We start from the raw sequence: 24,569 nt of genomic DNA, 5'->3' as shown, positions 1-24,569 counted from the left end.
TCTCCTTCATCACGTTCACTTTCTCCATCAACTCCCCCCTACTCTCTTCTTCCGTGCTTCCATTTTTGTTCCTGTCCTCCTTCCTCTACGTCCTCTGCCTCCTCTTCCTCCTACTCAGTTGTCTCCCATATCTGTCCCCGCTTTCTTTCTAATTATGGCCTGCCACAGCAGAGGAGAATAGAGCAGGTCTAGCTAGGCAGTGGATTTGAGCCCAGAGAGCCACCTCTGCTTCCAGACGCACAATCAATCCTCATTATCGCCGGCTCTCTTGCCTTCCACTTGCCTCTTCATGTCTGCCTGTTAAAGCTCCACACACCTTTATCCGCCAGCTTGTGGAAATCAATGCAGTGCATTATTGTATCTCTGTGGCAGGCCTGATTCTTGGTCAACACACAACAGAATACAGTTATTTACAATCATCTTTATCTCCCTGCCCACTCTTTCAGGGGCTGGTTGTGTGTGTTTGTGTGTTTGTGTGTTTGTGTGTGTGTGTGTGTGTGTGTGTGTGTGTGTGTGTGTGTGTGTGTGTGTGTGTGTGTGTGTTCCCATGCATGAGATTCTGCATATGCTTATGCGTGGCTACAGCACACAAAAAAAGGCCACACAGCAAGCATAGTTATTTATAAGATAAGCACTTGTTTCTGAAGCAGGGCACAGACGATGGAATATAAAATGCTACCACGTGCAGTTCTGTTACAGATGGTTCGCCCAGATTGGAGGTAGAGTCTCAGCTTGCCATTGCAGTCTCACCAGGCTGCTGTTTTGAATCTGGTGTTAGCTGGTATTAGCAAATTCTTGTTTCAAAACAGGACATCGTCAGAACAATCATTTTTGTCATGGAGAACATAGAGGCTTATATTATCTCCTGTGAAAGTTATTGTATGTTTGTTTTCCTATGGTAACATGAGGCTAAACAGATTTTTCTGGATGTTCTTTATTTCACTTTTTGCGGTTTGAAATGTGGCTCACGGTGCAGAGGAAACAAGCTTTTTTTTTTTTTTCTAAATCATAAATCTACTGATTTACACATCTACACATTAAAGATTAAACTGGCTTGCTCAGCATGTTATTCTAATGTATTTTACAGGACTTACAATACTTCCAGGGAATACACTTTCCTCATTTCAAGCCTGAGATGAAGCAGGATGTTACCCCAGAGGAAGTTGCTGATGAGTACTGTCTAAGGCGAGGCTTCCTGTAAAGCAAAGATAATGATTAAAGCTTTGGGACCAACTGGCTGAACTGGTCAATTAAAAGTCCAACAGTTGTTAGAATGATGCAGATGTGCACTTACAGTGTTGATTCCAGCATCTATCTTGTTAATGTCACTGTCCTTGACTGGTATTCAGTGCCTTTCTGAGCTGTTGTCACAGCATATTCAATAGTCAAAGTTTGCATTTTTGTAGTTGTAGTAACTGAAGCGTGGTGGTCTGTATGAACCAGTATGAACCAGTTGATGCAGAAACACCCTGCAGGGCAGAGTATCCTTGTAGACTAAATCTTTCAATATATTTCTCTTACAAATTCCATTTAGCAGCTTCAGTTTCGGTGTCCTGATATTGAGCATGGCTTACTGGGACACAGCTATAATTAATGTTATTAGTAACACCTGTGCTTTTCCTGCTATGACTAGTCAAAATGAAAAAGGCCTGTGGATGATGAATACAAACATGTCAGTCCATTCATTCTCGTGAAAGCACTCACTATGTTGGCCAGAACAATGTCAAGAGAATAAGTGACAGAGTGCATCTGCAAGGTATTCTGATGTCCATAAGTGGTTCAGTAACTTGCATGTGGGTTTGTTTTTTCAGTATGTACACAAAAATGGAAATTTAGAAACAGTACAGCCATTATTTGAAGTTTGTTTTTCAACTATTGAACCTGTCGCTTATATCGAACATATATTGGTCTCAGATCATTAAAAAAAAACAAAAAAAAACAAACTTAAATGATTCTTAACAAAATCGTTTCTGTCTTGTTAATGTAAAAAAAAAGAAAAAGAAAGAAAGAATATTGTTATCACCTCAAAAATAGTATGAGTCGGGCTATACTCTGCATATTTGCTCACGGGCATGCACATACCATACTACTGGATTAATTCCATTACGACTCCATTGCATTAAGCTAAGTTGCTTTGAATGTTGTTGACTCGAGCCTACATCCTTTTGTCTCCGTTTCTTCTTAGCTGTTGACCGGTAAGTCTTTTGGCTCCTTTCAGCCCAACATAGATACACTTTTTATAGACATCGTAGGGTTAATGAGCTTTCAAGCGGTACACTTTTCCAAATGATCTTGCATTAAATTGGACAGGAAGGTAGTCATAAAATTGTTTCACTTTTGGCAAATGAACACGAAAACGCTGCCTCAAGCCCATTTTACTGGCAGTGCTTGTTTTTGTTGAGACAAAGCATTGTTTTGTATTTTTAGATTGGTTTGGAAACTGCCTGCATCATCTATTGATCTTATCTATAATACCATCAGTGCATGATAGATTTTGCAGAGCTCTGCCCACAGTTGTCACACCATAGGAAATCAGACATCATCTCTTGAGCTGTATTCGCCAATTCATTGCCGCCTGTTTTTTATCTCTTTAAAGATTATTCATTTTCCCACCGTCACTCTGCGGTTTCCTTTTTGTGCTAGCACTAAACATGTTATCTCGTCATGGTGGCTGGCGTCTCTCTGTCTGTCTATCTGTCTGTCTGTCTCGACCCACTGTTGTAAACACCGTAACTATAGAACAATGCAGGATAGAATATCTGTTCTTACACTGCAGGTTTCCCATGTAGAGCTGATGGGCTGATTCATTTTTGGAATACCTTGCTGCTTAGATTTCTATATTAATGACAAGAGTGATTTTCTTGGAACTACCAAAACTCTCAGTAATTTAGGGCTGAAAGTGGTGTTACAACTGGTGGTACAAAGATTAAAGGTGTCATAGTACCAACAAGCTGACAGCATCTAGAAAAATGAAGATTTTAAGTTTTACAGATGTAGGATTTATCGACTGGCTATTGTATTGTATTACTTTAGATTGTACATGTGTACTTAACAGACAGCTAACTTAGAAGAGAACGTCCATCTGTCTAGCACTCTTCACAGGTCCACTTGGGTCGCACTAACCAAGACCCGAGTCATGCCTGATTTTCAATAAGTCTATAATAAGTGGATCCAAGGTGTCACCAGAGAAAAATGTGTTTCTGAGACAAGATAGTTAGTGTGAACTGTGAAATGCAGAGAAAAATTACATGTTTTACAACTCTTTTTGAGCGTAGGGTGCTTCTTAAGTAGGGGAACATCGTGCTGCTGACGGTGCCCATGTTCTTTTCAGCTTGACTGCCTTGGATCAAGTCTTAATTGTCCTCGTGTCTTTTCAGACCAGGTCTGACTGTCCTCTGGTCCCCTTAGGATTGGGTCTTCTTTAATTAAAATTTCATTTTTGCACATCCACAGGTCCGTGAAGACCTCCACACCTGACAACATTAGTCACACCGAGGTGAATAACAGGAAGCGTTATTGAATGGAGTGAGAGTGCTTTACTCATCTCTTGACTGACTAAAACTACCACTACTACATGCATTAAGAATGGGCAGCATGGTTGGGTGGACACCACATACAGACCCACACACAAAATCCCAAAGTAGAGCAGGGGTAGCCAACACAGTGCCCACGAGCACCTGGTCGCCCACAGTAAGCCAATGAGTCACCCGCAGGGCACGTTGTAATAATAGCATAAGACACCAGTAGAGCTCGGTCTAAGAATAGCCTAAATTGTCTCCCTTTTTTTTTTTAAACACTTGCATGAATGTAAAAAATAACTAGTTTAGCATTGTGTATAACATTTTAAAAACATCAATGGTTTATTTACAATATATAACTTTGACCCAACTGGGGTCAAAATTAGGTTTGTCAGATCCCCTCTTCTCACTCATGCATGATTCCTGCTAGCTAGCATAGCTACAGTGATGAACATACGATGCCATTGTTTACGCTGTAAACAATGGCAGAAAAGCAGAAGAAAACATACCACTTTCACAAGCAGTAGGAGGGAGAGTTCTTCTTCAAAACAGTGAAAGAAAAGAATGTATGTCACATGTGTGGGGCAACTGTGGCAACAGCAAAGCAGCATGTCTAGAGGCACGTCAGTACATACGACATGACCTTCAATGCTAGTTACTCACCAGGTAGCTCATTATGGGTAGAAAATGCCTGTGAATTAAAGGCAAACAGCCATCTTTTTGCTGTTTCATGATTTCGCCACGAAAGAGGAACTCCTGACACTACTGCCCCTTCATATAACAACAAGGGGCGTTGATATCTACAACACCGTGAAAGGGTATTTTGTGGAGAAAAAGATACTGTTAGAGAAGCTGCTGTCTGTGATGACCGGTTGTTACACAGGCTCGTCGTGTAACGCAAAGGCGACCCAGATTTCCCCAAATTTCCACAGAACCACTGCATCGTTCGCCAGCAGGCGTTATCTGCAAAAGTGATGACCTTCGATAACATAATGACTCTAGTCAGTGAAGATCATAAACGGCATCCACTCCAAAGCTAAACAACACAGGTCATTCAAGGTCTTGTTGGAGGAGCTGTCAGCTGAATTTAGTGACCTGTTACTACTCACTGAAATCCGACGGCTCAGCAGGGGAAGGGCTTTGCAGCTTTTTTTTATATCACTTGTGGGTGAAATCAAAGAGTTCATGGAATCCAGAGGGGAAGATGCCTCGCTGTTTCAGGACACTGAGTGGATACTAGATATTGCATTTCTAACAGACATCACTGGGAAACTGAAACATTTGAACTGTGAACTGCGAGGCAAATTTAAGAGTCTCTGACATGAACAGAGCTGCAAATGCATTTAAAGCCAAGATGAACATTTTCTCTGTGCATTTACAAAGAAAGAAATTGCAGCACTTTCCCTCTTTGCAGTCAGTGCTGAATGACAATGCCTCTGCGTCTAGGGCATTGTACAGGTCTGCAGAAAAGTACTCTCAACTCATAAATAGACTTGGGCAAGAGTTAGAAGACAGGTTCTGTGACTTTGATAAGCTGGAGCCATATCTGTCATTCATTTCAAATCCTTTCATGCAAGTAGACATGACGTGCATTGCTGAGCGACTTAGTTCAACTTCAGCTTGAATGCTGGTGAGTTAGAGATGAAAATTCTTACGTTGAAAAAGTTACTTTCACCTTAAACTTACCTTTCAGATGTAAGCTTGATGTCTCATAACTAAGACATACTCAGGCTGCCTTTTACACGTTTGTAATGTGTCGTGTTCTCTGCTTGATATCTGTATTTATGAACCTTTCTGCTTTGTTTTTTGATTTGTGACAAGCCCTCTTTGTGTAAAAGAACTTTGTAAATAACTCATCATGTCAACTCAACCTCCTGAGTCTCATTCTCCATCCATCCCACACATCTCTCCTTCATACTGTCACTTGTCACTTCAGTTGTCTTTGCCCCAAGAGGAAACAAACTGTGACATGTCCTGATCTGTGACTTACAAGGTCACCTCTCTGTCCCTCACAAAGACCTTGGCTGACAACTTAGTAACACTGTTTATTCCTCCTTCCCTCCTTTCATCATTCTCTCTCTCTCCTCCTCCCATCTCTTCCACCTCTCTGTTACCCCCTGCTGATCAGTCTATCAGGAGGCAATTATTTTAAAACACCATTAAAAGTGAAACCAGTGTAGTGGGAAACCAATTAACCTTTACATCCTCCCTCTCCCGCAGGCCCAGGACCTGAATGTGATTGAAGAGGTCATCCGCATGATGCTGGAAATCATCAACTCTTGCCTGTGCAACTCTCTACACCACAACCCCAACTTGGTGTATGCGCTGCTCTACAAGAGGGAGCTCTTTGAGCAGTTCAGGATGCACCCATCCTTCCAGGACATCATGCAGAACCTGGACACGGTCAGTCCTCTTCTTTCTGTGGTAGTTACGCAAATAGCAGAAGTAATGTGAGGGAAGCTTTGGCCTGGGAGAGCTTTACCTCGTGGTGCTGGCTGATTTGTGGTAATTACTCCATAGATCAAGGTTATACAGGTTTTCCCTGAATGTCCTCTTCGTCTGCAGGGAAAGTTTCAAAAAGCCCGAAACCCCTGGAACACATGCAAACTGCATCATTAACATAGTGTGCAGTTGGACTGTATGGCATGCTGAGCTCTGTGAGCTTAAGTACTATTGATGAATTAATCAACCCCCTTGTGTCAAGAGGCTCTGTGTCAAATATTCATTGAGAGTGTTTGGTGTACGGGGGAGGAAGGGACAGAGCGAGAGAAAGCTGTCCTTCATCACTGTATTAGTCATGTAGAGGGGGAAAGCGAGCTTTGGTGTGTACGTGTGAGGGATGGGGGTTGCTGCATACACTGCCAGGGGTTTTGCTGTTATCCATAAGTATGAGGGAAGCATGCTAGCTAGAATCTCTCAGTTAAGTCAGTCTCCCTAAGGCTATTCTCCGAAGCCTTACCCGTGCTTGCAAATCCGTGTGTGTGAGCATGAGATTCAAGATGAGGGGCTGCTTTTTTGCTCCTCTAAATTAACCCCATATGGGAGGCCTTCAGAGTTAATGAAGAGATTAGTATTAGATAGATGTAGACACACGCACACAGTGTGCTTGTGGGCTATGGTGTGTTTGAATTCTCTTAAGCAACCACGGAGCATGAGCAGAGAAAACATTGCCTGTAGATGCATTTTTCACTGTTGGTTTGACAAAGAAGAGCATTAAAAAGAATCAGTAATACCTAGAGTTTTTTAATGATCAAATATCAAACAATTCTCCAGGGAAGAACCTAGCACAGCAGTGGAAATGCAAAATACAGTTTCCTTGATCTCTTGTTTGGCTTAAACCCAGAAGGCCTCAAATAATTTGAGCTCCACTGAAGTGCTTATTTTAAGTGGGAAGAAACACACTCAAACCCTATGGTGAATTTGTAATCTGAAATACTGCATGTCTTTACTGAGTATGTAGCCTACAGGCATACTGTATTAGCCAAGCCTGTGTTCGTAGCATTTTGAGTTTGTACAGCATGTTTCCACTCTCTAAAAGCAGAGTTCATAAAGTTGTATCCATTTCGTCAACTTTTATCCGCTTAGTTACGAATATTCTCAATTAGTATTGTGATATAATTGGCATTTAAATTACACTATACGTAACTCTGTATTCTTGCATACTATAGTTCCATTTCTTGAGCAACGGGCTAATGCTAGGAAACATGACAACCATTGGATGCATCTCATTGGCTCTTGATGCAAGTAATTAAAATGCCGACTCCAAATCAAACCGATCAAAACAAGCTAGCTGCATAGATTTAACAGCAATTTATGTGACTCTTGATGTTGTTAACAGGGTTTAACATCAACAGCACTGTTGTTATTTTCAGATTGAAGCCCTCTATATGTAGCATGATGCCACTTTGTTCTAACTCAGATTTTCATATTGCACCCAGTGTCATCATATAGGGTGTGGCTGCTGCAATATCAGTGTGACAGCTCCAAACAGTAGGATTAGACGAGTCAAAGAGCTTCATGACAGAACTGGGAGTGGAGTGTTAAACCTCAGTGAGATCAAGATGACATGAGATCCTGTGTATTTAGAAACAGGAACAGGATTTAATGGTGAAAGATTTAGCTTAGAGACCAAACAATACTGAATTTTTGAGGACAATACTGATATTGATACTTCAGAGCAGTAACAATACAACAATATGATAACAATATATTGCTGAAATTTTTCTTTCTTCTTCTTTCTTTCTTTTTTTTAAACCTAAACACGACTACTTCTTTGATACACCAATAAAACCGAATTTAAATGAAATTCATCTAAATACTACACATAAAAACTATATTAAATTTGAATCGTGACAAATTTAAGTCAAATAAGCATTTGAGTCCTACCAAAACACGTTGACTGCAGTTTACTGTTCTTCAATTTCTTTTTTACATATGCCAACACGCACTAATTCAGATATATCTTTAAACTTTACAACCCAGTGTTAGTTGATTTTATCAGTTGTTCAAAAAACGACGAGTTGTGGTTTTAATTTGCATCTATGTCTGGGGCTGTTTCGTCACCGGCGGGAGTGACTTGCTTCAGGTATTAATTGACATTAATTCGGGAAGTTTAGAGGTGCTGATAGGTGTATTATCTACAGACGGACTCAGACTAGTTGTTTCCCCCAGTTTCTTTATGCTAAGCTAACCAGCTTCCGGCTGTAGCTTAATATTTAGTGCACGTGAATTTCCCAAAATGAATTATCATCATCTCCATCAGACCAAATGTATTTTTGGCAAAGTTGGGTTCTTTATTATGATTGGCTGTTTCCTCTTGTGTGGCCATTAGGTGATTGGCTTCTTCAGTCAGCGGCTGGAGCAGGCTGGAAGTGACCTTTCAGTTGAGAGGGTTCAGGAGGTCATCATGAAAGGAGCCCAGGCCCTGCCCAAAGACAGACTGAAGGTAAATCTTACGCACACACACACACACACACACACACACACACACACACACATCACAGTGCACGGAGATGAGGAATAATGAAAAATAGCTAGCTGAGGAAAAAAGAAGTGGGACATATTGGACATCAAGATTCATGTGTAGAATTGAACAATGTGTTGTTAAGGGCTGCGAGCTATGGTGGATTGGTGCTGGGGAGGTGAAGAAAAACGAATTAGTTTGTCTGGACAGGTGAGAGAGCGGGAGAGGTATGGCTCAGGGATATGGACTGAGGCGAGGGAAAGATGGAAAGAACCATTGGGACGTGAGACAAAAGGCCAAACCCCAATTCTCATTAGCATTAATGCCCATCTTCATTCCATCTTTGCTAGCTTGCTACATGCGAACATGTAATGACATTTCAAGGAGATGGGATGGGGGGCTATGGGGCACTTTGTCATGGGCACATAAGATTGGGAGGAGGGTGGTGGGGGGAAATAAATCTGCCACCGCGCCTCGTTACCCAACACTCCCAACACTCCTGGCGGGTTCGCTAACCCCCGCCCCTCCCAGTGCTCCTCCATTAATCAGTGAGGAAATATGTAACCGGCGGTCTCCCCACTCCACTCCACACCCGCACAGAAGCTCTTAATTGCATGTTTTATCATGTGTTTCATGTTCTATACTTGGCGGCTGGCTGCAAGGCATTTGTCTCACTAGCCAGTGTGGAAGAGGGATGGTGCGTGGCCACGAGTCCATGTGCTCTGTCTGTCTCGCTCTCAGTCAGCACCTCGGAGCGCTAATGTAGCGATCGACCGTAGAGCTGTAGAATTACACATGGAGCCATGTGGATAACCCTGCCATGTCCTTCAGCGAGGTTGCTGTACCTGTAGCACACACTCGCGCACTCAGCTGTGGCTGGAATAGGTGCATATGTGTTTATCATCCTCTCCGTGTGTGTGTGTGTGTGCACGTTTGCAGATGACCATTTTAATTTGTGTGTGAGCGTTGGTGTGTTCAGATGTGTAACTGTGTGTGCAGCCATGTGTGCCAGTCTTTGTTTCTGTGCAGAAGTGTTGAGTCTCGCATTGACTCTCCAACATCTGAGTGCTTTCCAGCTCCACAGGGTGCCGTGAAGCGAAGAGAATATCTGGGCAATGTCTCCTCGGGGAGAAGTCCCCGCCGCTTGATGGTACCATCGCTCAAACAAACAGCTGTCCCTCTACCTCTCGCTTCTCTTCATCTTATGAGCTCATTCTGCTATTCAGCCTCCAACGCGAAAATCCATAGGTTGGATTAATGTTGTGTGGACTCATTGATAAGTTGTTAATTACTCAGTAAAAGCTCTTAGAAGGAGTATTGGTGTCTTGGTCAGTTGTGCGTGCACAGTGTGGGCTGAAAGGAAAGAGACATAAGGATGTTTGTTCCTCTCTTAAAAAAAAAAAAAAAAAAAGAAACACAAGTCGAGTACAAGCATGTAATTCAACTTCATTTTTCATTCATTGGTGAAGTCACTCTATCCTGTGGTAATATTCACATTTAATAGTAGTACAATGTATGTCAATGGATGCCATTTTCCTACCAGCTACCTGAAAGTGGACACAATTCATTTTCTCATGTAAAACTGCATTTTTATATTGATCCGCCTTAGTGTGGACATGCACCTTAGTATCTGGAAATCTGTTTGATGGGCGGAGGTGACAGTTGTAAAGTAAATAATTTTGTTTATATTTTACTGACAAAACACAACTATGCCGTTTTAGGTGAGGGAGAATTGTAGACTCAAGACTACAGAAAGCCTGTTTACTTAAAGTACCTAAAAGCAGTTACACAAAGACGTAGACATGTAAATTAGGTTCCAACTGAAAGAAAGGGTTTAAAGAAGGTGGTAAATACCCCAGGGACGATCCTCAGTGCCTCGCCACTCAACCGTCTCTCTCTCATTCTTTGTGTATGTGTGTGTGTTGTTTCAGGGTGTGTGAGGCTAAGAGGCTCTCATGGGCAGTGCCTGTGGAATGTGTTGTTTAGCCTGACCAGCTGAAATCTGCCTTATTGAGCAGCGATAGCCTACAGACTCTCTGGCTCCTCAGGACAGGACGGAGGGGGGTGATTGGGTGGGGGTGGGGCTTACCAGCTGTTACTCAGTACCTGGGCCTTGATCTTAAGTCTGATGGCTGGTCAGTACTACTTTCCCACACGTCTCTCACTCTGAAGCCTCTCTCAGACAAATGGAGTAACTTATGAAAACCCTGTTTGAGATCGTGCCGTGTAACACAACCTGTCTTACCGAATGATCTTTAGTCCTGGATTCAATAAACATCTGACAACAACTCAAATTTAGGGTGAACAAGGCTCGTGCAATAAAACCAGAGTGTGAAAATAAATTATTTTAAGATTATTGTAACCAGGTAGTAGAAATTAGTGATACCTTTTAGCTAGTTAACCTTAAATTTTGCTCCTATCAATCTTCAATACCTAAATATGATTTCAAAATGTTGCTTTAACATTTAATAAATTGACCAAATAAATCAATGAATATTGCAACTATTTTCATTCAAAACATGATACATTGTTTTGTCTATATAATGTCTACAACCACTAGCAGCTCTATGAGGCTACACTGTATGTTCATACTGCGGAGGCTGATGGGAATGTCATTAGTTTTGCAGGTATGTCTGTCATAATCCCCAGTACTGGACTAATTACAATTTTGACCTGATCATGGAGATGATGAAAAGTTATTTCACCTTGAGGGTAACATGCATGTGAGTACCGAATTTCATAGCAATCTGTCCAAAGGTTGTTGAGATATGTCACTCAAAACCACAAGTGTGAACTTCATGGTGGCACCAGAGGAAAAGTCAAGAGATCAGCAAAGTCATTCAGATTTTTCATGTGGGAGCTGCGTATGAATGTCTGTACAAAGTTTTGTGCCAATCCATCATAAGATGTTGATGTATTTTATTAGATAAGTAAAAAAATTTAGCTCATGGTGACGATAGAGGAAAGGTCAGTGGATAGCCAAAGTCATTAGGACTGAGCCTCTGGGGGTCATGAACGTCTGCACGAAATTTGAGAGCAGTCCATCCAATAGTTGCACTAATAAAGAGTATGGATAGGAAGTGAAGACAGTGAACTTCAACCAAACTATCTGAAAATATTGGGCCTGATGGATACTTACACAGGATATTTTGTGTCCACATCACTGTGAACATGGCCTGAAATCACCAATGGTTATTATTGAAGTGAATGACTAATTGCAAGCCCTTTGTTTACAATGATACACAATGAAATTCCAGCATTTGTACATTTACTACAAGTTTTATCAAGGAGTAATTTGTTGCACTTATGACTTCTATAACCTTCCAATGCTTTTGTACCTGCATCTAAGTGTGTGTGTGTGTGTGTGTGTGTGTGTGTGTGTGTGTGTGTGTGTTGTGTGTGTGTATTTGTGTGTGTATTGAGTTCATATTTGCTCCCTAGCCGCATTCTTCTCTGTCTGGCTGAGCTCTGACAGCACAGCAGCGTGCAGAGGAGGGAAGGGAACACAGAGTCCTGAGTGAAGATATGAGGCCAGCCAGTCAGTCTGTGTTCAGGGGCGAGGGCCTGACCCGCCAAGACCCATAACTAACTGATATGAGCCTGGGCCAATTGGGCCCAGACAGCTGCCAGACTGAGAACAAAACAGAGGAGGGGAGGAGGCAACAGAGTGCCAGAGGAAAGAGAGGAAGCCGCAGTATGGACAGAATAAGGGACAGGGATAATATTAGGGTGTTAGATGCTCCGATTTTTCCAAGAAAGCACTGGAGCCTGAAGGGGTCGTTTTTGCTGTGAGCCGTACTACATGTAGTGATATCCAAGACTTCCCAAAGCACCAAATCCCCTGGCGACCCTTGTCCAATATAAAAGTAAGAGGAAAAATGGTGGCCATTGTGATTCAGGGATCATTTTTCTTTTTTCGCATTATGTGTTCAATATCTAGTGAAAGTGGTCGAAGGTGCACAGGGGACTTTATATTCCTGCTGTTTAGGTTCATAATTTCTCCTCCAGTAGGCACTTGAGGTCTTGAGAAACACTCATTTGGATAAAAGATGTTTGTTTTAGCAGCTCTAGCTGCATCATTTTCACTTACTTTTCAGTCTCTTGGCAAGTTGTGAGATTATATAGTGCCTGCTTTACTGATATAAGACCACACTAACAACCTTTATCATTAAAGGGGTAATAAAATATTTTGGGGAATACTCTTGTTCGCTGTCTTGCAGAAAATTAGATGAGAAGATCAATACCACTCTCATATCTGTACATACATTCCTGAATTTCTGCTAGGGGATAAATAAAGTATCTATCCATCTATCTTATATAATAGGTATACTATATTAGGTATGAAGCTTGAGGTGATGGTTAGGTTAGGTTAGCTTAGCTTAGCTTAGCTTAGCTTAGTTTAGCTTAGCTTAGTTTAGTTTATCTTAGCTTGGCATGAGGGCAGGAAATGGGGACCCTGCAAGTCTGTACAAAAAAGAAATGTAAAACTGAATCTAGAAGCCACGAAATCGACCTTCACAAAAACCATCATAAAAACCACAAATTGTAGTTTTTATACTTTGGTTTTTGGTGGTTGGTACATTTTTTTTTAACCTTTGGACAGAGCCAGTCTAGCTGTCGTACATATGTAATTTCTTTATCTCCCATCAATAGCCTTTCCATGACACAATAAACCAGAGGCCTAAGAAAGGAACATACTTGATCTTAGGGGAAAATGTTGAATTATGTAAAGGGTTGAAAAGAATTCTATGCAGTCATTTTTGATGTTAGGCCAATCATACCTTCATTTACAAAGGCACAAAGCATTCAAATATATGCAGCAGTGGCTGAGAAAAGACCATTTGCGTGCTTTAAAGTAGAGCTCTGATTTGTCTCACCGGTTCCTGTAAACTGAGAGTGCGTTCAGAGGTCGCGATGAAGTGCTCCTCATATTCACAATCCAGTCATGGTTTGAAAGAGCTGCAATATTGTTCTTTTAATGTCCTGCCACTTAGGAAACTTGTTATGTGCAACACTTCTACAGTGGCTTTTGTCGCCTTATAGATGTGTTCTTATGAAAACGATAACTTCAAAACATTACATGACACATACTGCTTACACCACCAACTTCCTGATGATTAGTTTTTGGAGCACTGTTACATTAATGAGGGGGAAATTTGATTCCTTAATGCCTTAAGATGGAGATGTGTTGCAAAGTATGTTGACATTGCAGTATTTGCTGATTAATGCTTTAATTATCTTAATTACCTAATTAGCATAACTGGTTATGTTTCATATATCATGGTGATTATGGCAGGACATTAATCAGCTCAACTGCCTTCTGTTTTGTTTTGTTTTGTTTTGTTTTTTGCTAGAAAATCAATTTCCATCTTAAAATGAAAGACTAAAAACTATGCTAAGAAGTGAAAGTGAGTCAGGCTTGAGTAACTGTCACCATCAGTGTCATATGAACATTTGATGAGTTGGTAAGCTTGTCCACGAGACAGTCACCTACACACAAATACCAGCCAGATAATAGAGTTCCTGTATTGTGTCTAGCTGTCACAATGGCGGTGGTGTGTGTGGTCTAGCCTCAGTAGCCTGGCATATGGCCTGTGACCCCGTAGCCCCTCTGTCTATGTCATTATGATACCGATAGTGTGGCTGTGAATAGAGCCAGCCAGGAGTCAATAGACAGGACTCGGACCATCACATAAAGGCCCTCAGCGTCTGTCTTTCACCGCAGACTGATTACTGGCTGCGTGTGTGCATATACATGCATGTGTAGACAGGAGGATATAATGAGGTACCGTTGTATTATTGATGCTCTTCTTCTGCTACCTACCTGCTGTTAGGTGGTCTGGCAGAAGCCTGGTTTAGGCTGGTTGGTGGGCTCGTGTATGCTTCAGGCAAATTGGGAAAAAGACTTGAACACCCACTATTTCAGTGGGGGGTTGTGTCAAAATGAGCGATTAATCAACTAGTTGATCACCAGGAAATGAACAATTATCTTCAAGATTCTCTGATTATGGTTTCTCAAAATGTGAGGATCCAGCTTTTCTCTTTTGTATCATTGTAAATTGAAAATTCTTGGGTTTGGGTTGTTGGTAGAACAAAACCAGACAAGTCTGACAAGACTGTCTGAAATTACACAACATTTTCCACTATGTTCTGACATTTTATAGACAAAATAATTTAATTGAGAAAATCATCTTTAGATCGAATCATCATGAAAATAATCATTAGTTTCAAACATTGCACTTGCAATGCAGACATTAATTCATTGCTAAATTTTCAAGTTATTATTTTAAGTTATTATAAATGAAATGTGCTGAAACAAATGTCAATAAAAACAAATTTACTTGTAGCTGTTTTCCTCTCTGTATATGTAACAGGATTAGTTTTGAGCTCTTAAAATTAATTCATTTTATGTGCAGGATTTTGTTTAGGTTTTTGCTAATCCTGGATTTTACTTTTTTTCCCGAATTCCTCTTTTGGTTTATTTATTTCCGTTTATTTTACAGTGATAATGTGTATTAATCAACAGAAAGAAATAAGTATAAATGAGCCTAGAACACTAATATTCATCTGTTGTCCTAACCAGATGGAGAAGAAAAACGACAAAATAAAACAACATCTTATATAATCCATTAGGACTGCAACTATTTATTGATTCTTTTTTTGATTTTACAATTAATTGTTCATTGGTCCACAAAATGTCAAAAAATGTACATCACTGATTCCCAGAGCCAAAGTCCTCTTATTCATATTGTTGTTTTCCAGGAGTTTTCAAACTAAAACGAGGCCAGTAGTGTTTCCTGAAGGCCAGGCATAAAAACATAGCACAAGTGATGTGCTTTAAAACTAAATTTTGTTAGTGTGGATGTAGCGTCAGCACTTACAAACAGTAAGGTCAGAATGGCTGACAGACTGCTCTGTAAAACAACACTCCTACATTAGCCAGCCCATTAAAAGGTCAGTATTTGGACCACAGAGTGATACCTGTCCTGCAGGCAGCTGTAACCAAATTTACCTCACAGACAGATGGAATTACATCTGCCAGCAAAATACTGTACCTGATGAAAAGTGATTACTGAGTGGCCTAAGCAAGTTAACCTACCTGTGTAGCCGCACCTCCATCCATCTAAGACAGACGTCATTTCACTGGTCATGGCACTTTACAAGTATCAAATGTGGTTGGAGGCAATTTCTCAGTGGTGTTGGTGTCACAGGCCGTTTTAGGACCAATAATACTTTGGGAAAAAACTTTGCTCTCTCATTAACTTCAGGGGCCTTTTTCCACAGCACCATGAAGCGTCATCAGGCATTATACTGTGTTTCCAAATCCAATATGTGCAAGTATGTGAATGGGCTAACTTTACCGTTTACTTGGCGATCGTTGCAGCAGATGATAAAATGATTTGTTAAACCTCATTGTATTACAAACTGCTGTGAAGTGTTAAGTCATCTGACAAGCCCTCAAACTATGGATGGACAACATCTGAAGCAGCTCATACTCACTTATCCAGCTGTTTTTTAATCACTGCTATTTACCTTTCATTTAGACATTTGTGGCTAAAATGCATCGTCAATCAACATAGCTGTCAAGTGCACCCCATTAAATATCAGGGTGCGTTTTGACTGCTATCTGCAACACTGAAATGCAACACAGAAAAGGGCATGGTTCATTAATAATATGTTGTTCTTACTATGACTCATCAAAATGTCTGCTGTGAAAAAGGTCAGTGTGTTCACATAGCAAATATCAGCATGTAGGTTTAACATTGTGACAGCATCATTTTTGAATTTGAACATTCTTCTTTTCCTAACAACTTTCTCTGTTTTTCTTTTTGTGTGAACAGAAGTTTCCGGAGCTCAAATTTAAGTACGTGGAGGAAGACCAGCCGGAGGATTTCTTCATCCCCTACGTCTGGTCCCTGGTCTTTAACTCTGGAGTCGGCCTCAACTGGAGCCCGCATGGCATCGAGCTGTTCAGCATGGACTCTGGCTGAAACACCTTCTGCAGCTGACTGTGTGTGTCTCCATCTCCGTTCAGTAAAGGAAAAAAAAAAAAAGAAAAAAGACTGACAGCATGTGTGTGTGTGTGTGTGTATGAGTGTGTGTTTGGGTGGGTGTGTGTGCATTACCCTTTATAAGTATGTGCACGCTGCTTTGAAAGTGCCTCGACCTTGTACAGAAAGGTGTTTCTTTCTTTCTTTTTCTGCAGCACCACCTCTTTTTTCCCCTCATATCCTAATAATTCCTCTGCTTCTACACTGTGAAGCTTCATCTGCACTGGTTAACAGTTCACACGGTAGCACCCACTCATGTACAGTCAGTCCTGTAGTGAATACCTATTTAACATTTGAGCAGCTTCACCCGGTTCCATAGCACATGCCGAGTCACATCTCTTCTGTAAAACCTTCTGTTGTTGTGAGGAGCTCAGGACACTGGCGGTGGGTAATCCCACATTTTTTTCTTACTTACAAAGAAAAGGTCAATTAAAACATATGCACCTAAGTTACACTGCTCTAGTGAACATTCATCTACTGCTGCACTGAATGCTAAGAAGTAGTACAGACTTAATATTCAAGACAGGCAATGTGTCTTCGAAGACACAGCACACATTTTATTAAATATCCTCTAAAATACAGAATTTTAAGTATGATTATTGCATAAATTAGTGTTTTATTTTAACCATGCACAGTTCTCCAAATACAGTGGGTTTGTATAAAAGATTTGTGTTTGTGAAATTAAGTTCAAAACTGGTCGGAGAAAGAGAACTGATGTCCAGCAGAAGGTCTTATGCAGTGTTGCAACATGCAGGATTTTCAGATTTGAGCCCACCACTGTGGCCACCTCCAATACCCTCACACTGAGTTACAGTTTAATTAATGCCTAATTTCAGTCCCTGGATAATATTAGCAATCCACGTCACTCTGATTCATGTGATTTCATTGTTGCTCCAAGCCCATTTATCTGACTTTACCCTGTCTTTGTCGTTTTCATTTTTTTTCCTGACGGTAACCTAAGGCAAGTGCTCAAACTGGGGCAAGTCATTAAACCCCTCTGTCCTATTGTGCATAATTACAGTTGTCACTTTATTTGCATGTTTAACTAGAGACTTTGTATGAAATTATTTATTTTCATGTATATTGTTTTTTTTATATATTCAGCCCCTCAAAATATAAACTGTAGTAGTACTGAAATGACTACTACTCTGAAAGCGAAACGGTGGTACTATACTTTGATTCTTCCCAGGTGGGAAACTGGCTTTATATTATTACATATTATATGACAACAGCTGTCATTTTGTGGCAAATATTACTTTGAACATAGGAGTTTAAATAAAAATAATAATTCAAAGCAACCAAAGTGTCACATGGTTATTAAGCAAAGTGAAACACCAACATTCAGGCAGAATGTAGACTTAAAAGTGGAGTATATTGGATTTGTCATCTTTTTAGGTTTATACGAATTGTTGCATTAACTCGTGGATTATGTCAGGCAGGCAACACAGGAGCTGTCAGTGAATGGAAATATTACAGCACTGACAGCTCAGGTTAGTGCAAAAACAAAAAAAACAGCCATGAAAAACAGCTAGCCTAGCTTGTTCCAATGATAAGAAATCTGCCCACCAACAACTCTAAAGCTCTGATTTACACTTTACATCTCACTTGATTAATCCGCACAAAAACTCAAGTTTAAAAACAACAATTTGTGGTTCACAGTGTTCACAGAACACGGCCAAGAAATAGCCCAAATACATAACGCACTATAAAATGACACAGTTTTTGCACTTGCTTCTTTCTTTTTTTTTGTACAGATTAAATGTGTTCTGTGGAGTTTTCTCGTAAACAAACAAAAGTGATGTTTACATAATTACTCACCAAAACGCATCATGTGCATTCTTCAGGTCTAACAAATTTGTCAAGTGCATTTCCTGCCTCATAAAACATTTGCAAAGCTTATGTTTTCTAACATTTAAATTCCTGTATTGTTTACATCCATGTCTTCTAGCTTTAAGACTTTTTCTTCACAGCCTTTGTTGATGCATGATATAATGTGTATTCATTACTGGGCTTTAGAGGTGCTGGTAAGTGTATTTTGCCTTTTGGATAGACCCGGGCTACCTGTTTCCCTGTGTTACCGGTGTTTATGCTAAGCTAAGCTACGCGGCTACTAGCTTTAGCTCAATATCGAGTGGTATGAATCTTCTCGTGTCACTCTCTTCAAGAAATCAAGAAGTCGAAGAAGCATATTTCCCAAAGTGTCAAACTATTCCTTTAAAGCAAAGCAATATCTTTTATGGGCTCTTGTCACACTGCATAAGTTTGATTTGAAAAGTTTTTAGAGGTCTGAAGAAGTGGAACTCCTCACTGTTTGTCCGAAAAATTATAATATATGTTTTTTCTTCTATCGTACCTCATTAATCATCTCAAGACCAGTCAGATTTATCTTGTAAACTCAAGACTTTATTTTACTTTTTTAGGTTAAGTTAAGAAATTTAAATGGGTTTCTATTGGCAGAGACAGATCTGTCAACTTTATTGAGACACCATAACTACAACAGTTTGTACATACAATAGCTGAGAATTTTTTCTTTTTAGACATCATCAGTGCTTTCAACAATGTGTGTGTACCTCTGTACAGCAAACACCACAAAAGAAAAATCAGCCCAACTGTCCAAACTGTTGATATCTGCATCACAGAATATTAATAAACTTTAGCACTGAAAGTATCTCATGTCTTATTGTTGCCTGTTGTGGTCATAGCTGCAGAGGCAGCAGTAACAGAGGCATGAAACCACTTAGGAGGGAGGGGGGGGTTTGCAGCACAATGGCACCCACTGTGTCGCTGGAGCTCCCACTTCCCGGGAGAATTTCATGCCTTTCGTCTCTATTGTATTGATTTTCATGCCTGAAATTCTCTTATTCTCAAGGACAATATAATAGATGCAATTTGATGTAAAGAATGGCCCATTTTCAACATGAGGTCGTTGGTAGGTTACAGTGAGTCTTCACGCTCGAGGAGACTGAGGCGCTCTGTCTCTCTGCACCGACTCTCACCTGCTTGCAGCTCTATTATAGCAGTGCCAGATGGTTGAGCGGAGGTTTTCACAAAGTGACATGGCCCTCCTTGTTCCTTCATGGTGCGGGATCACCTTACCATGGGCTCCCGTTTCAGGTGACAGCAGGAAGATGGATGGAGCAGGGGATTCTGGGATGGGTAGTTTATTTATTTTATTTAGAGGCTGGTACGTTTTCCTCAAGGTCTAGGTGAGATTGCATTGCAGCGTGACTCCAGACGCAGAGGTCACACCCAGATCAGTGTCTATTGAGTGTTGTAGAAAGTAGGGCGCTGGAGACCAGTTTGCTGAAGTGGCTCTGTACTAAGTACTGGTTGCCCCTAGTGACACCAAACTCATTAATATGACAGATCACTACAGTAACGATGGAAGGTCATTAGGCTCAGTGGTTTTAGGATGAGGTCACAGCAAGGGGGAAGCTAGCTCACAGCATGAAAACAGAACAGAGTAAGATATAAATATAAAAATAAACTGTCAGACAAAACAGATAACGCTCAGTCTCACTGTCATTCCTTCCTACAAATCTCCAGTGGAATGAAAACAGTCTTTCAATAAGCTGATCCATCAATGGAAAAACAGAACCAAATTTTCACACTGACGGATATAAAAGAAGAGACAGACAGACTTATCATGATCTTGATGTCTGCAAGAAAGCCTGTGTTCACCAGTCACAGGTCACTGGAAGTGAACAATCTCTGGCCAAATCACCTTAGGAAATATTTTTTACCTTGCTCAAATTTTTTCTAGGTCAGATCAGTTGTTGACCTTTTTACATTGACGCATCACAAGATCGAAGCTGTGCAAGACAAGAAATAAAGAAACAGAGACAATGTAAGCTCTAGGGATGGCAAGGTCTGTCTGTTGGTCCATCACTTTGGTCCAGACTGAAATGTCTCAACAACTGTTGGATAGATGGAATTTTGCTGTTTATGGTCCCCATAAGATGAATCCTGATCATTTTGGTGATCCCCCTTTTCCACTTATGCGATCAGCAGGATACAGTTCTTGGCTTTAAGTGAAAATTGGATGGATTGCCATGAAATTTTGGTCCCCCGTTGGAGACAGTTCTTGGAGAATAAAAGAATAAAGTTTGATGCTGAACTCGCAACGTTTCTTCTAGACTGGTAAGTAAACAGCTGTTAATGCTAACGCTGGCTATGTAGCAATAGGAAAACTTAGAAATAGCTCCTTTAAACAGTAATGGGGCTGTTTTATATGTTTTATGTTCAAAGTTAACATTTTTGTCCAAATTTGAACTAAGAAGAAAGCTCCTAGCTTGTTAAAGTGTATCCTCTGGAGAGCATGAATGTGCTTATTACATTTCAAAGCCCAGTGCATTGTGATGCTTTTTGTCTCACCGTTAGGTTTGAGATATCTTTTTCTGGACCAAAGTGTTGGATGGACAAAGAGACTGACTGACATTGCTATCACCATTTGGCCTTGGCTCTCTTGTATGTAGTCCACTTACACGTATGCAGATCTTCAAAATTGTTTCACTCTAATGGCCTATAAAGGGAAATGGGTCACTGAGTCCTCCAGCTACTTCGATAAAATGTCACAAATTGAATCCCTGCACAAAACCAGGCTAAAGAAACGTGAATGTAAAATGACCTTCTCTATACCCTCCACTGGGGAAAGTTTTATCAAACAATAGCTTTTAGACATGAATCCCACACTGAAAAGGTTTCTTTTCACCAAAACCTCTTAAATAAAGAAATGATCTTGCAGAGAGGAAGATATGAATTAAAAGTCTTGGTATATTCATGACTGTTTCAACCAGCCACTTCCCAGTACGTTATAATTACTTGTGATGGTTGGCTACCTATTAATTTTTAACTACTATGTAAATGTATGATGGGGGTATATAGGGATATAAAACATCCATTGATGCATCACACAACACCAGTTTCAATTTGATCCATTTGAAAAGTTTGGATAGATTGAAGTAATTAATATTGTATTATGGTGTTTCTTTTTATTTACTGGCTACTGTGTGCGGGCTGGGGATATGTTTCTGTTCCAGCTTCCATCTCTCATACAACATAATGAACTGTTGTCAGTTGATGCTGAAGTCTTGAACTGTTCCCTGTAAGGTTTGTAGAATGAAAAGTTGTAAATCATAATGAATTGTTTGAAAGAGGCTGAACTGGTGAAAGAATCAAAATTAATAAAAATTGCTGTTGGACTAAATCGTCTCACCAGAGTGTTTGAAGCTCCAAAAAGGAAACAGCAAACATGTCTACTGGAGAGTTACAGTGTTTATTACTTGTTTGACTTTGTGATTCATTGTTGTCTCCATAATAAAAGAAGTTATAATTCACCCTCTGAGCAGCGCTACATCTTCATGGCAGACTGGAGGCTACAGTGTGTCGCTATCGAAAAGTGACTACATGGACCTGGGCTAGCTGGTTAGCATGCTAACTTCAGTAGAAGAAAAGAAGTGATAGAGACAAGAATTAGCATCGCAGTTGCCTTCCACCTCTGGAGACAGCTCTTGGAGAGTGAAAGACTGAAGTCTGATGCTGAACTTGCAACATTTCTTCCAGACCGGTAAGTAAACAGCTGTTAATGCTAACTTTGGCTGTGTCGCAATAGCAAAACTTTGTGTAACAGGAGCACAAGCAGAGAAGAGTCATAAAGTCACAAAGGTTACTGTCTGATGTCAGTTCCACAGCAGTATCTATCTACTGTTTGCAACATAAGGTATAAGCTACCAGTCATACAGCTAAACCCTGTATGTACTGAACTAAGCAAGGGTGAGTTTTATTTTTTTTTATGAATTAAACTCTTCATTTGTGAGAGGATAAATGTGCCATTACTTCTTTCAGTGCCTTGCGGTGCCTCTCCGCAAGCCCTTGTCACAGGCCATCTATGAGCTGCGAGCGGTTCAGTGAGAGTGATGTTGCCCTCTCATGTTGTTTCATTTGAAAAGTTTTTTCGAGGCCTGCAGAGGGTTTCTTCACAATGAAGAAAGGGAGACTGGGGAAAAGTGAATTTGCATAGCAGAAACATTTTTTTCTTTTACATTATTAATCATCTCAGATCTATTTTTGCAAACCCTTTGGGAGGGCACTGCCTTAGGACACAGACCTTTGCATTCCTTCATTTGATTTCATATGACAGTATGTTGCTAATTTGCTTCATGTTTCCGGTCATATTGGAAGGTAAGGGCATACTTGCATTGTATTTACAGGGAACACTTGATAACACATGTTGTAATAGATTTATTATTCAATTTGCCAATGCTGTGTATTTCTCTGACTCATGTAACTATAGTGAGAGATTATGACTGTACATGTTTTTAAGGCTGTCAGCGTTTAAATAACACTTTACAACAGGAACTGCTGGCATGTAGGCTTATTTGTCTGAATGTTTGGGGTTTATTTGCATCCGGCACCTTCTAGAATTACTTTTTGATCGTGTGTTTTGCTCTTTTTTGATTAATAATTCATAAGCGGTATTAGCTGCTCAGCAAGTGTACATTTTAAATTTAGCATGTCACAAAATCACTGAGCTCCTATGAGATGTGGCCTTGCTTTTAAATGGAAATGTTTTTATAGTCTGGGGATATTACTATATATTTCATTTTGATACCACATTTTATTGCTTTTTTTTAAGATGAAACAGTTGAATGGTGAACTGGTCAACGGACAGAAAAGTAAATGGCAAATATTCCTTAGTTCCAGCAGCTCACTTGGGGGTATTTGTTGCTTTTATTGTCTTATGTGATAATAAACTGGATATTTTTGAGTTTGAAGTGTAGGTCAGGCAAAAAGCCACATTGTTGGGCTTTTTACTATTTTCTGGGATTTCTGAGATTTTACAGTCCAAACAATTGATGATGAAAGTAATTGTTAGCCCTACTGCTTTTCTGGAGCTTCTCTGTTCTACCTTACTGTATTGTTTAACTTTGTGAACTCACAAAATGAGCTTTTAGACCTTTGTGGGCTTCATCCCCAGCTGCCAGTGGCATCTTTTTGCTGTCAGGTCAGATTATATTATACTCACTTTCACTTTCAGGGGAAACTATCAAGACAAATCTTGACTAAATATTCTGACTCGGGAATAAAACTCATTAATTTCCTTTTTAGAAAGAATAGAGAAGAGTGAAAGTGAAAACCTCTGACCTCTAGTCATAATTCACTGAAAGGCCAGCTGGCTAAAATGAGTGTGAGACAGGTAAATCCACAGCTAATATTGTAAGGCTTCTCACTTTCCCCCCCAGGAATTTTTATATTTTAATTATGCAGTGACATTTACCAGTGTGGGTGTTTTTGCTCTTTCCTGACAAGCTATCAGATGTGCAAGTGGTGAAAAAAGTCTCATATCTTTTTAATTAAAGTTGTCTTATTTTTATTGTTCTTATCTTAGCAATGACGAGCTCCCTGTGTGCCATCTTCACCCTGTTCTGAGCACTGTGGTTCAAATAGAATAAGCCTCTTTAATTGCATATGCATGGCCCCTTGTCTGGAAGCAGTCACTGTGTCAATAAATTATAGTAAAGGCCAGGACTGCTATCTAGAATATTAATCATCCGTCTTTATCTATAATGCTGTTTTACCCCATTGCATGCCCACTTTTGAATCAGCTGTGTGGACCACATGACAGGCTAAAGTGAGGATTTCTCACTCAGTTTTATAGAACTTAAGTGTATCAAACCTTGTGGGATTATTTATTTTTAATGGGGAAAAAATGTGTGGAAAGAAAGTCCTGGTAATACACAATATAAGCAGATACTAGGGCTACAGTTTGTAGTCTATGAAAATAAATGAATTATAATTTTGATATAGATCGTGATATAGTACATTTTCTGGAAAGATAAATGGTGAAACAGCAAATGGATCAAATAACCAGGTAGGAATGACATTCGTTTTGCAAATCCAGCAAACAAAACAATATCTGACAAATCAAGGTACTACATCACATCAATGCAAAAATGCCAAAAAGCCAATTAAGCCAATTGTCCATAATGTCCTAAAGCTAGATATATCAAAGGTAGAGATACCTCGATATAAACTCAG

General features: G+C 40.1%; 1 protein-coding gene across 5 annotated transcripts in view; it reads left to right on the top strand.

Annotated features, from left to right (window-relative positions):
- dym (dymeclin) overlaps positions 1–20,697 on the top strand; it is a 55,728-nt gene extending 35,031 nt beyond the window's left edge. For all 5 annotated transcript variants that reach the window (XM_022762827.1, XM_022762823.1, XM_022762825.1 and 2 more), the window contains 3 exons: positions 5,739–5,921; positions 8,350–8,463; positions 16,323–20,697. In XM_022762827.1, coding sequence (XP_022618548.1) covers positions 5,739–5,921; positions 8,350–8,463; positions 16,323–16,472 — 447 coding nt within the window. In that variant the 3' untranslated portion in view covers positions 16,473–20,697. The remainder of the gene's footprint in view (positions 1–5,738; positions 5,922–8,349; positions 8,464–16,322) is intronic.
- Positions 20,698–24,569: the final 3,872 nt, after the last annotated feature.

This window comes from Seriola dumerili, unplaced genomic scaffold, assembly GCF_002260705.1.
Source record: "Seriola dumerili isolate Sdu_G_001 unplaced genomic scaffold, Sdu_1.0 BDQW01000450.1, whole genome shotgun sequence".
NCBI lineage: Eukaryota > Metazoa > Chordata > Actinopteri > Carangiformes > Carangidae > Seriola > Seriola dumerili.
Note: the sequence above shows the minus strand (reverse complement) of the source record. Positions and strands in the feature narration are given on the sequence as shown.